Raw genomic sequence first — 16,039 nt, forward strand, 5'->3', positions numbered from 1 at the left:
CGACCTTGCCGTTATTAGCATTAGAGCTAACCGGCCTGATGGAGCCCAACCCTGTCGGACTCCAGCTGGAGTTCAAGTAGCTGGAGTCCTAGTCCAAGTCTGTCGGACTCCAGTTGGAGTCCAAGTCTATTGGATTTTCCACAGTAGGAATGTACAAAACCAAACTTGGCCCGTACGGGGATGGAACCCGCGACCTTGGCGTTATTAGCACCACGCTCTAACCAACTGAGCTAACCGGCCTGATGAAGACATGTTCTGTAGGACTCCAGGTGGAGTCCAAGTCTGTCAGATTTTCCACAGTAGGAATGTGCAAAAGGACGCTTGGCCCGTACGGGGAACAAACCCACGACTTTGGTATTGTTAGCACCACACTCTAACCAACTGAGCTAACCGGCCTGATGGAACCCAGCCCTGTCGGACTCCAGCTGGAGTCCAAGTAGCCAAGACCTACTCTGTAGGACTCCAGCTGGAATCCAAGTAGCTGGAGTCCAAGTCTGTCAGATTTTCCACAGTAGGAATGTGCAAAATAACACTTGGCCCGTACGGGGATGGATCCCACGACCTTAGCTCTAACCAACTGAGCTAACCGGCCTGATAGAACACATTTTTTGTTAACTGCCTACATGCATAAAAAGTAGATTATTTAGTCCACTGGAACCTTGGAATTTTTGTTTTTTTTAGAAATAATGCAAAATCAATGACAGCTAGCTGCACTATTACAATTGTGTTCTTATTCTGATGGACAGAGGGAAGAGACAATGCTGAAGCGAGTGGGGGAGGTCAGGTGGGACGACCTGGAGCCACTACCCGAACTTATCGGCCAATCAGACGTGAGCAAAAGCTTGACTATCACACTACATAACACACACACAACATTTGTGATATTCCTTTATTCTCAAAGGCTCATCAACATCTGCCAGCAAGAATCACAACTGTACAACTGTATCGAATTCCTTCAAATAAATGTGTTACACGGCACTTCTTTTGTTCCCACCCACATTCCGTACAAACGTTAAAGGGCATTGTCCTGTCCTATCCATATTGTAATAATAGATGAATCAGCAGGCGTGGGCCAGACTAAACAGCAAAATATCAATATACCGATGCCAAGAAGTGTCTCCTGCTGTTTATCTGCACCATTCTGTTGTTTAATCTTACAGCAATGAAAGAGCCGAGCAGAAAAGCGTCAATAGATGCGTCAGTAACTTACGTTTAAGGGTAAGGGCACACGCAAAGATTCGGGGAGATGTAATCACCCAGTGATAAATCACCTCTTCTTCGGAGCAACTAATCTCCCCGAACTGCCTCCCCGCCGGAGCGATTTGTTTTCCAAAGGAGCCTGAAGTTTCCTCATGAACGAAGCGCACCGATTGCCATCAAGCCGGCAGTTCGGGGAGATTAGTCGCCCCGAAGAAGAGGAGATTTATCAACAGGCGACTAATCTCCACGAATCTAAGCGTGCGTCTCTGCCCTTAACAGATGGGAATGCTCCCCAAGTGCTGGTCACAAACCAACAGAGAGTTTGATAAATATGGTACGCGGCCCAGCGTAAAGCTGTATTGTCCACTTTGCTTCGGATAAATTCTACTACAAAGTAGGGATGCACCGAATCCCATATCATGGATTTGGCTGAATACCGAATCCAAATCCTAATTTGCATATGTAAATTACAGATGGGAAGGAGAAAACATTTTTTCCTTCCTTGTTTTGTGACAAAACTCTCCGCCCCTAATTTGCATATGCAAATTCAATTAGGTCAGACAGAAGGATTCGGCCAAATCCAAATCATGCTAAAAAAGGCCGAATCCTGAACAGAATCCTGGATTCGGTGCAACCCTACTACAACGTCAGGCACGGGAGCCGTGTATTTGTCCTACTAAGTCCATCCTAGAAGAAGAGACCCCGCATGCGCCGTCCAATCCCCTGACGGTCGTAAAGGATGTTGAATTTGTTAACAAACTGGTTCATGGTGTTGCACGTCTTAGTGATGGTGCCCAGGTAAGACATCAAACCCACGTCATTACATTGCTGGGGAATGAAACAGAGATTCAGTAAAGGAGAAGGAAAGCTACCAAGGCAGTTTATTGCCAATAGATTAACCACAACAGTGCAAGCTAGAACACCATTTTTTATTATTTAGAATGCTTTATCATACCTGAGTAATCAGCTCTAGAAGCTCTCTATGTTTGTTTAGGATAGCAGCTGCCATATTAGCTTGGTGTGACATCACTTCCTGCCTGAGTCTACCTGCTCACTCATAGCTCTGGGCTCAGATTACAGCAGGGATGGGAGGAGGGAAAAGGGAGAGAGGAGCAAACTGAGCATGCTCAAGCCCTAGCCCTGGAGGTTTAAGCTGAAAACAGGAAGTCTGATACAGAAGCCCTTGAGTACACAATAGAAGGAAAGAAATGTGCTGTTTCTTTTGACAGAGGACTCAGAGCAGAATTACTTTGAGGGTTTACTGGTGTATTTATATAGAACTTTCTGATAAAGATTACTTAGTTTTAACCTTTACTTCTCCTTTAAGAGGTGTCATACACTCATTATCCAGTGTAAACCAATCTTGGTCAAGCCTCAGACTTACTTTGCCCTTTATTAATCTAATTCTCCCTTTTTGTACTATTCAGGTTCCATTCATACTCACATCATAGAAGTCTGTCTTGAACTTGTCAGTGCTGAGGACAGGGAGGCAGTGACACAGAGCGGAGGCTTCTCGCAAAATCTCGTGATTAAACGGCACCTCTCCTAGTAAGGAAGAGAAAGGAAGAAACTGAGGTGAGCTCACACGGGCAGGCACATTTATCAAAGGTCCAATTGCGAATTCATGCAAGTTTTTTTTTTTTTTTTTAAACTCCCATAAATTGCGAAATTCGACCAATCGATCTATATTAAAAAAAAAAAAAAAACTTGGATGAATTATATCGATCCAAAAACTCAAATTTGAATTTTACAAACTCGTATGATAAATCTCGAAAATTTAATTTGACTTATTTTTTAAAAACTTGAATTTGAACTTGACAGTTTCAAAAACTAAATTTGGATAGCAAACTCAAAAGTGAAAATTTGGATAGCACACTCGGTAAATAACAATATTTGGGCAAATATTTTTGATTAGGTAACTTTTTTTGACAAATAAAAATTTTCATTTTTTACTATATACACAATGGAGACTTAATGGGCAGCCTCCCATTGGATTAGCACCTCACTGTTAAGTAGAGTGTGTGCCCTCTATTCTTTTTTTGAAATTGACAGTTACGACCATAAAAAAAATGTGAAAATTCAAATCTGCCCGTGAGTGACAAAATTGCCACATAGAATTGTGAGGAAGACCCAGAGCCACGTCATGAGCCGAAGCCCCGAAGAAGCGAAAAGATCCGAAGCCACGAAAGGAGCTTATGGTAAGTTCCACTGAACACCAATGTATTTACTTTTTATTTAAAGGGCCAGTAACATCAACAAATGTTTTAAAAAGACTTGTTAATATACATCAAAAAAAAAAAAAAACACAAAGACAAATCAAAACTTTAAAATCGCAAAGTCTTCCGAAACTCCACTTGTGCTCCTCTTCAGAAAGCGATCCATCGTGCGGCGCTTGATTTCTCCTCCCTACCCTTAAAGAGATAGCCAGGGAGGAGAAATCAAGTGCCGCATGATGGATCGTCATGTTGCCTTTTCTGAAGAGTAGCGCAAGCGGAGTTTCGTAAGACTTTGCGATTTTAAAGTTTCATTTGTCTTTGTGTTTTTTTTCTGCCCTGACAATGTCATATTTTAATGCTATATTGGCCACCAATGTTTTTTTTGAAAACTTATAATGGGGTCCTGAACACCAATGGCTTTTTATAACTTGTGTGTGTGGGGAATTTAGATTTTTTAGCGCTATCTATGTGGCCTTTTTACAGTGGTGTCGGCGGGATTTGGGATGTGGGCGGGATCTGGGGTGAGCGGGGGCCCAGAAAATGTTGATGTACGAGGCCCTATGATTTCTGATGCAGAAGGATTGTTAAGTTAGGGTTAGTGTACTTACCCCCCTCGGCTGCCCGAACATATTCCAAAATGAGCCGGACACGACTGTGTAACATCTTGATTGCGCTGTGCTGAGCTATGAGATGCTCCGCCACTGAAATGAGACATTCCTCACCATCAGTATCATCTACTGCACGTCCTTCTCCCCTCATTCATTTCACTTCCCTCACTCACCTGTTGAGTTCTCTCCACTTCCTGTCGCCGTCATCCTGGCCACGTGATCCACTCCGATTCTCTCTGCTTCTTCTGTGGCCAACGTGTAGGAGAGTTCTGCTAGCAGCATGGTGGCCTAGAATAATAATATATGAGTTATACAGGGAACTCTGAGTATCACTCATGTATTATAAGGGATAATGTACCCCCTACTGTAAATGATAAGGATATTAGAAGTCACTGAGGGGTTGTTCTGTGACCATATAAAGACACAAGGCTGCAGGCTGAGTTATACAGGGAACTCTGAGTATCACTCATGTATTATAAGGGATAATGTACCCCCTACTGTAAATGATAAGGATATTAGAAGTCACTGAGGGGTTGTTCTGTGACCATATAAAGGCACAAGGCTGCAGGCTGAGTTATACAGGGAACTCTGAGTATCACTCATGTATTATAAGGGATAATGTACCCCCTACTGTAAATGATAAGGATATTAGAAGTCACTGAGGGGTTGTTCTGTGACCATATAAAGGCACAAGGCTGCAGGCTGAGTTATACAGGGAACTCTGAGTATCACTCATGTATTATAAGGGATAATGTACCCCCTACTGTAAATGATAAGGATATTAGACGTCACTGAGGGGTTGTTCTGTGACCATATAAAGGCACAAGGCTGCAGGCTGAGTTATACAGGGAACTCTGAGTATCACTCATGTATTATAAGGGATAATGTACCCCCTACTGTAAATGATAAGGATATTAGAAGTCACTGAGGGGTTGTTCTGTGACCATATAAAGGCACAAGGCTGCAGGCTGAGTTATACAGGGAACTCTGAGTATCACTCATGTATAATAAGGGATAATGTACCCCCTACTGTAAATGATAAGGATATTGGGCATCACTAAAGAATAATGTACAGACATTTATACAAATAGCATGTGACACCTAAGCTTTGTGACGTGTGTTTATGACAGTGTAGTGCAGTAACACAAGTAACAAGGAGGCTCATACATTGTGTAATAAATAAAGACTCACCTCCCCGTTTACGATGTCAATCACTGACTCATAGACACTGACTGGAAGCTGTGGGGAAAGAGATGGAATAGTTGAAAGAGAAGTAGAACAAACAATACTTATATAACTGTATAATTCTATCCCCACATACATCTCTAGTCTCTTTCTCAGGTACAGGAGGGAAAGGGGCAGTGCAGAAGGAATATGATTGGTCCAATACTTACGTCTGTGTGTTTGGTCATGGGATTTAGCTTCAGAAATAGGGGAGACTCGATAATCTCACAGACCTGGCGGGGAACAAGAACTCGAGTGAGGAAAATGTGCAACTCCCTGGCAGCCGAATATAACATCTCTCCCACTGCTAATCCAGCCCTATCCCTCCTACTTCCACTCTTTTCTCTTCTGACTCATTTCCTGCCCAATCAAACATGATGTGATTTTTAAAGGATAAGTAAACCTATAAAATAAGTGAATGTAAAATTGATGAGGGGGCTATTCTAAGCACTTTTGTAATTTACATTCATTATTTTCTTTTGATTCCAAGATATTAAGGAATACATGTGCTGTTAATATGAAAGAATTTTGTTACAACAGCGCCACCTGCTGGTCAGTTTCCCACCAGTCTGACCAGCAAGTAGTCAAGGAAGTTGTCAGGAGAAAGAAAGAGGCTGCTCTGATGTTCTTCTGCTTAGGGAAAGAATTAGAAACCTTTCTCACATCTTTCCTAAGCAGATGAACATCAGAGCAGCCTCTTTCTTTCTCCTGACAACTTCCTTGACTACTTGGTGGTCAGACTGGTGGGAAACTGACCAGCAGGTGGTGCTGTTGAAAATAATGAATGTAAATGACAAAAGTGCTTATAATAGCCCCCTCATCAATTTTACATTCACTTGTTTTAAATGTTTACTTATCCTTTAAATATTCTATTTAAGAATCCAACTTGAATGCCCGCTCCAAGCTTTTAGATGCCAACAAGGGGCATGCAACAGTCAGTTACTGAATGATTTGCATCTCACCTCCTATAAATACCATGCGGCTATCCGTTTCCATGGCAATCTCCGTATAATGCCACCCCACCATTGAGCCGCTACGTGACTAAATACTGTACTTCCAACTCATGCCATACCTGCTTGTGCACGTGAATGTCTGATGGATCCGGGGTTCCTCCTGTGGTATACCAACCTAGGAACTCCATGTCCTTGAACACCTGCTTAACTGAGCACAAACATCACACTTTGTATTTATGATTATTAACAACATATATTTATAAAGCACTAGCATAAGCAGCAGCACTGTACAACAGATGGGTTTATACATCAAACATAGTCTGTACAGAGAGATCCCATAAAACTATGGCAGCAGGTATTCCTCTGTACTAAGCACAATTCAGCAGGAACAGCCCCTAAGTTTGCTCATAGTCTGTACAGAGAGATCCCATAAAACTATGGCAGCATAGGTATTCCCTGTACTAAGCACAATTCAGCAGGAACAGTCCCTAAGTTTGCTCATAGTCTGTACAGAGAGATCCCATAAAACTATGGCAGCATAGGTATTCCCTGTACTAAGCACAATTCAGCAGGAACAGTCCCCTAAGTTTGCTCATAGTCTGTACAGAGAGATCCCATAAAACTATGGCAGCATAGGAATTCCCTGTACTAAGCACAATTCAGCAGGAACAGTCCCCTAAGTTTGCTCATAGTCTGTACAGAGAGATCCCATAAAACTATGGCAGCATAGGAATTCCCTGTACTAAGCACAATTCAGCAGGAACAGTCCCCTAAGTTTGCTCATAGTCTGTACAGAGAGATCCCATAAAACTATGGCAGCATAGGTATTCCCTGTACTAAGCACAATTCAGCAGGAACAGCCCCATACGTTTGCTCATAGTCTGTACAGAGAGATCCCATAAAACTATGGCAGCATAGGTATTCTCTGTACTAAGCACAATTCAGCAGGAACAGCCCCTAAGTTTGCTCATAGTCTGTACAGAGAGATCCCATAAAACTATGGCAGCATAGGTATTCCCTGTACTAAGCACAATTCAGCAGGAACAGTCCCTAAGTTTGCTCATAGTCTGTACAGAGAGATCACATAAAACTATGACAGCATAGGTATTCTCTGTACTAAGCACAATTCAGCAGGAACAGCCCCTAAGTTTGCTCATAGTCTGTACAGAGAGATCCCATAAAACTATGGCAGCATAGGTATTCCCTGTACTAAGCACAATTCAGCAGGAACAGTCCCTAAGTTTGCTCATAGTCTGTACAGAGAGATCACATAAAACTATGACAGCATAGGTATTCCCTGTACTAAGCACAATTCAGCAGGAACAGCCCCATACGTTTGCTCATAGTCTGTACAGAGAGATCCCATAAAACTATGGCAGCATAGGTATTCCCTGTACTAAGCACAATTCAGCAGGAACAGTCCCTAAGTTTGCTCATAGTCTGTACAGAGAGATCACATAAAACTATGGCAGCATAGGTATTCCCCTGTACTAAGCACAATTCAGCAGGAACAGCCCCTAAGTTTGCTCATAGTCTGTACAGAGAGATCACATAAAACTATGGCAGCATAGGTATTCCCCTGTACTAAGCACAATTCAGCAGGAACAGCCCCCTACGTTTGCTCATAGTCTGTACAGAGAGACAGAGGCTTTTCCTGATATTCACAGTTCCCATGACTTTGCATGCACACGTGATAACATTTCCTTGACACTACTGGTGTATAAACACTTACATTGTTCTTCCTTGGTGTAATAATACTCTTTATTAATGGTGATCTTTTCATCATTAATCTGAGAGAGGAGCTCAAACGAGTTCATCACCTCGATGTTCCTGCCCTCCTGCTTCCCGATAAGGGCTCCAATAACTGTGAGTGAGAGAGGGGAAGGGGTCAGCGAGTGGGCGAGAGAGGGAAGGGGTCAGTGAGAGAGGGAAGGGGTCAGTGAGAGAGGGAAGGGGCCAGTGAGAGAGGGAAGGGGCCAGTGAGAGAGGGAAGGGGCCAGTGGGAGAGGGAAGGGGCCAGTGGGAGAGGGAAGGGGCCAGTGGGAGAGGGAAGGGGCCAGTGAGAGAGGGAAGGGGCCAGTGAGAGAAGGAAGGGGTCAGTGAGAGAGGGAAGGGGTCAGTGAGAGAGGGAAGGGGTCAGTGAGAGAGGGAAGGGGTCAGTGAGAGAGGGAAGGGGTCAGTGAGAGAGGGAAGGGGTCAGTGAGAGAGGGAAGGGGTCAGTGAGAGAGGGAAGGGGTCAGTGAGAGAGGGAAGGGGTCAGTGAGAGAGGGAAGGGTCAGTGAGAGAGGGAAGGGGTCAGTGAGAGAGGGAAGGGGTCAGTGAGAGAGGGAAGGGGCCAGTGAGAGAGGGAAGGGGCCAGTGGGAGAGGGAAGGGGCCAGTGGGAGAGGGAAGGGGCCAGTGGGAGAGGGAAGGGGCCAGTGAGAGAGGGAAGGGGCCAGTGAGAGAGGGAAGGGGCCAGTGAGAGAGGGAAGGGGGTCAGTGAGAGAAGGAAGGGGTCAGTGAGAGAGGGAAGGGGTCAGTGATAGAGGGAAGGGGGTCAGTGGGAGAGGGAAGGGGCCAGTGGGAGAGGGAAGGGGTCAGTGAGAGAGGGAAGGGGTCAGTGAGAGAGGGAAGGGGTCAGTGAGAGAGGGAAGGGGTCAGTGAGAGAGGGAAGGGGGTCAGTGAGAGAAGGAAGGGGTCAGTGAGAGAGGGAAGGGGGTCAGTGAGAGAAGGAAGGGGTCAGTGAGAGAGGGAAGGGGGTCAGTGAGAGAGGGAAGGGGTCAGTGATAGAGGGAAGGGGCCAGTGGGAGAGGGAAGGGGTCAGTGGGAGAGGGAAGCGGTCAGTGGGAGAGGGAAGGGGCCAGTGGGAGAGGGAAGGGGCCAGTGGGAGAGAGAAGGGGCCAGTGGGAGAGGGAACGGGTCAGTGGGAGAGGGAACGGGTCAGTGGGAGAGGGAACGGGTCAGTGGGAGAGGGAACGGGTCAGTGAGTGGGTGAAGCCTGGGGAGTCCATAGAAAGAGAGAGAGAGGGTAGATTTGGGGCTAGTGGGACATTACCCTGCATCGGTCGCCCCTCTTGGGATCTCATGCGAATCCAGTGATCAGAGATGTTTAATATGACGAGGGGATGGAGAGCGACTGTCACACTGCCAGTGACCCCCTGAGCCATCACACTGGGGAGAGCTAGAGAAGGAGAGACAATATATTCACTAGTACAGCTTAAAGTGGACCTTTCTCCTATATTATCCAATATACAGATTTCATATTCCACATCCATGGTGCTCCTTCCCCAGTAACTTTTCTCTCTTTTAATAAATACTGACGTTTATTTTGTGTGACAACAGCCACTGTGAGGAGGGGACATGTATAATATATAATATATATAATGTGTATAATAATGTATACGTGTATAATATAATATATATAATAATGTGTATAATATTTATAATAATGTATATGTGTATAATGTGTAATATGTATAATAATGTGAATATATATGTACTATGTATATTATTGTGTATAATTTATAAATATGTATAATGTATATAATAATGTGAATAATGTGACACAGGCCAGGAGACCTTCCACACACGGGACAGCACATCATTTTCCAGTCACAGAATCCTTTATTTTGGCTACACATCCTTATCCTGTAGTTAATAACAGCCGCTTGTCTCTCTACAATTAATCATTGGGCCTTCAGCGCCATGTTATTTCCTCTCACACACAAAAATCGTCACATTTCGGCGCGTCAGTTAATTGACATTTGTCCCAACCAATGGCGTGGCGCGACTCCCTCCCTCCTTGTCCAGACCGCCAATCAACGCGCAAACCAGTCAAACCTGCATCCAATAGAGACCTAAACGCTTCACTGTATAGATTTCACTGAAGCAGTGTCCGCGTGTGCGTTTTACCTCAGCTCTATGTCACGGCGAAATGTTTTCTTTCTGCTACGTCCTGCAACAATCAAGCTCTTTACATACTCACCGGCCACATCCACCTCCATGCCGTTGCCGTTCGAAGCAGCAGCCGCCATTTTGCTCCACCCTCTACTACAGACGCCTTACTAAGCTTGCGCGTATCCCAGGGTGTCTTCCGGTCATGTCACGTGACAGCACTCTGGTTGGAGCTACAGTAGGTTCTTTATCATCTCCTCACAAGTGCTCGTAAGAACCAGGAAGTTGGAAACATGGTCCTTCTTAATGGAAACAATAGGCAGAAAGTGTCTTGCTTTAGTCCTACTTGACTACATGATCAGAGGTTTATGCCTGCTTTTTAAAGGGGTGGGTCACCTTTAAGTTCACTTTTAGTATGTTATACAGTGGCTACTTTTCAATTGGCCTTTTTTTTGTATTCTATAGCCTTTGAATGATTTGCCTTCTTCTGACTCTTTCCAGAATTCAAATGATGGTCACCGACCCCATCTAAAAACAAATGTTCTGTAAGGCTACAAATGTATTGTTATTGCTACTTTTTATTACTCGTCTTTCTTTTCAAGCTTCTCCTATTCATATTTCGGTCTCTTATACAAATCAATGCATGGTTGCTAGGGGAATTGGTTCCTTAGCAACTAGATGGCTGAAATTACAAACTGCTGCTGAATAAAAAGCTAAATAACTCAAAAACCACAAATAATAAAAAATTAAAACCAATTTCAAATTGTCTACATCATACTAACAGATAACTCAACAACCCCTCATTCTCCGCTAGATGGGACAGCGTGGCTGCTAAAAAGCACAGAAGAAGCAGGTGCTGTAATAATGACTTGTATATCTGCAGAAGTGTCAGAATAACGTGGAGTAACTGCAAGTAGATTTGTCATATTTAAAACTTAGGGGAAGACAAAATTCACGTTGCTGGGCTTCAGCGTGTGTGTGGGGGGGGAAGGTGAAGTGTAATTCTTTGTGTTTTTTTTTTTTGAGCAACGTTCGCCGGACCTTACTTTGAAGGTTTTTAAGAGGTGTAAAATAACAGAGTAAAGTAAAACTGATACTTGATAAATTCACCATTTTTTCCCCAGTAAATTTCTTTTTATGCGGCATAATAAATGATGATAATTAAATGAGAATATAAATTATATTTATAGTATATTATATTATACACAAAAGCCATAAATATCTTGTAAATGATGTCCTTATAAACGTGGAGTAGTGATGTCATTTTTGTCACATGACTCACTAAAACTTGTATATTATAATAAATAAAGAACCCCTTGTTGGAAAATATGAATATATTAGAAGTCGCTTCAGAATTCCATGACCTGTATAAATGCCAGAACTTCTCAGTGACTTACAATATCCTTATATTTTACAATTTTATCCACTATATAATGTATAGTCCTGAAGCTGAGAAAAGACCCCAAAGTTGATTTCCTGGAGCAGCGAAAAGACCAGAAGTTGAAGTCCCGAAGCCGCAAAAGATCCAAAGTTGAAGTTCTGAAGCTGCGAAAAGACCCAAAGTTGAAGCCTTGAAAAGACCCAAAGTTGAAGCCTTGAAAAGACCCGAAGTTGAAGTCCTGGAGCCGTGGAAAGACCCAAAGTTGAAGTCCTGAAGCCTTGAAAAGACCTGAAGTTGAAGTCCTGAAGCCTTGAAAAGACCCGAAGTTGTAGTCCTGGAGCCGTGGAAAGACCCAAAGTTGAAGTCCCGAAGCCTTGAAAAGACCTGAAGTTGAAGTCCCGAAGCCACAAAAAGACCTGAAGTTGAAGTCCTGAAAACCTTTTTAACTTGTAAGAGAGGCCATGGCCACCAATGTTTTAAAATTTTTTATAGGGGCCCTGGCACCAATGTTACATAGGGGGGCCCTGACCACCAATGATTTTTTTAAAACTTTTATGGGGGGCCCTGGTACCAATGTTTTTTTTTTTACTTATAAGGGGGGCCCTTACCATCAATGGCTTTTTAGAACTTGTGTGGGGGGGGTTTATTATTTTTAGCGCTGATGTCTGAGGCCTTTTTTTGTGGTGTGGGCTGGGCCCAGAAAATGTTGTACGGGGCCCCATGATTTCTAATGGTGTCATTTGCCCTTTGCTGGTGTTCAGAACAGCTGCAGCTTTCTGCGCCTCTTTTTCCGCCCACTGAGCCCAATCCAGATATGATTCAGCACCTACGCTCTGAGCGACCTGCAATATCTCTCTCTGCTGTTTGTTTCTCTTGTTACATAAGTAACAAAATGAAGAATTATGTTAGTGCTTGTGGGCTGACCTCAAATTGTAGTGTTTGTTTAGCTGACAGTTGGTGCAGGTAAATACTAGACATGGTTTTATGGTTTCTCTGATCTTGCAACAAGCGAGAAATATGAGAAATCCAGTGACAATTTCGGGTTAAGGCCTTTTTTTCCCTCTGAAAGGCTTAACCAACAAAGGGAAAATATTCCTTGGGTAGTTCTCAATGCAGGTTAACATTTAGTATCATGTAGGCAGTTGCATTCTAGGATAATTTGCCATTAGTCTTCATTTTTTTTTTTGTGGTTAATAAATGATTTTCTTTGTTGTGTTGCAAATAATTAAATTTGTCCTTCAAAATGGAAGATAAATAATACTTAGGGATGCACTTAATGGAGAATTCGGGGTTGGGGCAGGATTCTGTCTTTTCAGAATAATGCGGCCGAATCCTTGTCCCTGCCCGGGAAGGGAAAACAAGAAAGTTAAAAAAAAAATCCCCACTGTTTATTTTCCTGCCCCTAATTTGCATATGAAAATTAGGATTTGGTTCGGTATTTGGCCGAATCTTTCACAAAGGATTCGGGGATTCGTCTGTATCCAAAATAGTGGATTTGGTGCATCCCTAATATAATAATGTTGTTCATATTGAAAGATAAAAAGCAGTATCGTTGTAGCCTCACAGTCATCCAGTTGCCGGGGTCAGTGACCCAGAAATCAACCATGATCCTGGCAAGCAGAAATCATATTGGTTGTGAGGGTACATTTTATCGTTATATTTATTGCTTTTATTTCAGTATCGGTTCTCTCCCTGTCATTCCAACAAATGGCTGGTTGCTAGGGGTAGTAAGTCTGGTCTACAAACTGGAAAAATGCAGATGTTTATTATATATCAAAAAAAGGTTTGAGGGACCCCAGTTACACAGATGACCTACATGGTCTTTTAGTGAGAACTTGTTGATGGCCATGTGAACCACGCTCCGACCAGAATTGCTTTGGTTGTGAGTTGGCCCATAGCCTATAGTTCCAGGGCTGAGATTTGGGGAATCGGTTCCAAATAGAGGCCATATTAGTCTACAGGGTTGGACCGGGCCAGCGGGACATTGGGAAAAACCAGGTAGGCCCCACCGAATCCAGAACCGATGCTAAGCACCCTGTTCTCGGCTCTTTCTTCAGCCTAAAACAGCCGTCTTTCACCTCGGGAGGAGCCCTCGGCTAATCGGATGCCGCCAGGTCTTATTAAGAGAGGTGCCAAATGAAGGATTCTGGAGGAGCAAAGGGGCATGAACATAAAGGAAAAGTCTTTTGGGCAGAAGGTCACAGTACAAGGCGTAGGCAGAAAACGTAGTCAGATCAGGCCGGATCGGGGCAGGCAGAGTACAAGCGGAGTCAGACAGGCAATGGTCAAACCGGGAGATCAATCAGAAGGGATACGGATACAGAATAGTCGGTTACCAGGCAGGGTCAGGATTACAGAAGTCAGGATCATCAGTAGCAGGCAGGGGTCACAACAGGTAATCATATAACAGGAAAACAGACAGGTAGCGTACCCAGGAACTTGCAAGAAGAAACCTATAACAGTATCTACAGCCCAAATGCGCCTTTTATACATTTTCATCCCCGCCGAGCCTGCCGACCCCCTCCCACTAGACCACCACAGTGAGTTGTTACATTAGAGACCCCAGGGGTTTTGGATTTAATAGACCTGCACCCAACCCCTACCTGTAACCCACATTGTTTCTCGTCTGAAGCCTCTACCTGCAACTGATCTGCCACAGCTTAACCGGCCAGTGGCCCTGAAACAAGAGCTGGAAGCAATTTTGGCTTCTTGGAGTCGGCAAAAATGTACAGACTCCAAATAAATGTAATTTGTAATAAAAAATATATATATAATGGTTTCCAATGTCCTATTTCAGAGATAATAGTTAAAATAAAGTAGTTCTCTGCTGTAAGAATAAAGCCCAGTGCATAAATGAAGTCCAGCTGAACTATTAGTATTTATCGGTTTCAGTTTCAATGTCTTTGGTTTTAAAGGATAAGTAAACCTTTAAAATAAGTGAATGTAAAATTGATAAGTGTGCTATTCTAAGCATTTTTGTAATTTACATTCATTATTTATTTTCTTTTGATTCCAAGATATTAAGGGATACATGTACTGTTAATATGAATGAATTTTGTTACAACAGCGCCACCTGCTGGTCAGTTTCCCACCAGTCTGACCAGCAAGTAGTCAAGGAAGTTGTCAGGAGAAAGAAAGAGGCTGCTCTGATGTTCTTCTGAAAAATGTGAGAAATGTTTCTAATTTTATTCCTTAGCAGAAGAAAATCAGAGCAGCCTCTTTCTTTCTCCTGACAAATTCCTTGACTACTTGGTGGTCAGACTTTTACACAACCTCAGCAGGTCTGAGATGGAGGATTTTCGGTTTCGTGCTTTTAGCTGCATCGGGCTTTAATAAATCTCAAAAATCTCTATCGTTTAAAAAAAAAAAAAGTTTTCGAGTTTTGCCCAAAATGCCGGAGTTTGGTAAATAACCCCCTAAATAGGTAGTTTAAAGCTTGTGTATTATCTCCTGTGTACACTTGAAATGCCATCCCGAGGGGCCACCAGGGCGAGGTTTGTGGGGAGTCTCCTAGGTGCAGCTGGAACCGCACCCTGATGAGCAATAAGTGTGGGATTTCGGCTGAACATTTCTTTGCTAAATGCCATAGAAATCCTTAGAAGTCTGGTTACGAACAATATAGCCTTCTCGGGTGTCTGGATCCTTGAGCCGAAGGGGGTTCTGGCCAAATGTTGGACCTTTTACTTCAAAAATGCCTGCTTGTAAGATAAAAAATATTTTATTAAATCATTTTTAAAATATTAAAAACTCCCCCGCATTTCATGCTTACCTAGCACTTGGTCAGACTCAATCAAAGTCAAATGTTGGACCTCTCAGGTTGGCTTGAGCTGCACAGAAATGTCTATTTAAATTACATACCGACTGAGGCTTTGAAGTGGCATTAAAAAAAGTGTGGGCTGCCAGCGAGTTTAACATATGTAGGGGGAAGCTAGAAATGACTATTATATATTCTCTCCTCTGCATTTGTTTTATTCTTTATTCCTGTGAGAAAAGGTGCCTGTACTAGAGCCGGTACTAGAGCCAGGGAAGCTTCAGCTACTCATTAAAGTCTCATTCTAAATCTGGCACTATTCATAGATATTGTGCACTTTTGCCTGTTAAGACTATTTACGGTAACCTTTTATTTTTCAATTCACATATTGCCTCATTGCAGTGATAATTACTGCAGATTAGTTTCATTCCACACATAATGTAACTGCAAATTATACAGGGTTGTACACGGAACTCTGAGTATCACTCATGTATTATAAGGGATAATGTACCCCCTATTGTAAATGATAAGGATATTAGAAGTCACTGAGGGGTTGTTCTGTGATCATATAAAGGCACAAGGCTGCAGGCTGAGTTATACAGGGAACTCTGAGTATCACTCATGTATTATAAGGGATAATGTACCCCCTACTGTAAATGATAAGGATATTAGAAGTCACTGAGGGGTTGTTCTGTGACCATATAAAGACACAAGGCTGCAGGCTGAGTTATACAGGGAACTCTGAGTATCACTCATGTATTATAAGGGATAATGTACCCCCTACTGTAAATGATAAGGATATTAGAAATCACTAAGGGGTTGTACATAATCT

General features: G+C 43.1%; 1 protein-coding gene and 1 non-coding gene across 4 annotated transcripts; both read right to left on the reverse strand.

Moving 5' to 3' along the window:
- Positions 1–166: 166 nt before the first annotated feature.
- Positions 167–240, reverse strand: trnai-aau. The gene has a single exon. It is a non-coding gene; the product is annotated as a tRNA-Ile (tRNA).
- Positions 241–875: 635 nt separating this feature from the next.
- cops6.S (COP9 signalosome subunit 6 S homeolog) lies at positions 876–10,318 on the reverse strand. 3 transcript variants are annotated; one of them, NM_001091150.1, is given in 10 exon segments: positions 876–2,028; positions 2,645–2,745; positions 4,025–4,117; positions 4,198–4,312; positions 5,216–5,263; positions 5,419–5,481; positions 6,321–6,409; positions 7,934–8,065; positions 9,237–9,362; positions 10,167–10,288. In NM_001091150.1, coding segments are annotated over 10 exon segments (957 nt in total). In that variant the 5' UTR covers positions 10,216–10,288; the 3' UTR covers positions 876–1,887.
- Positions 10,319–16,039: the final 5,721 nt, after the last annotated feature.

This window comes from Xenopus laevis, chromosome 3S (assembly GCF_017654675.1).
Source record: "Xenopus laevis strain J_2021 chromosome 3S, Xenopus_laevis_v10.1, whole genome shotgun sequence".
In the NCBI taxonomy this organism is placed as follows: Eukaryota; Metazoa; Chordata; class Amphibia; order Anura; family Pipidae; genus Xenopus; species Xenopus laevis.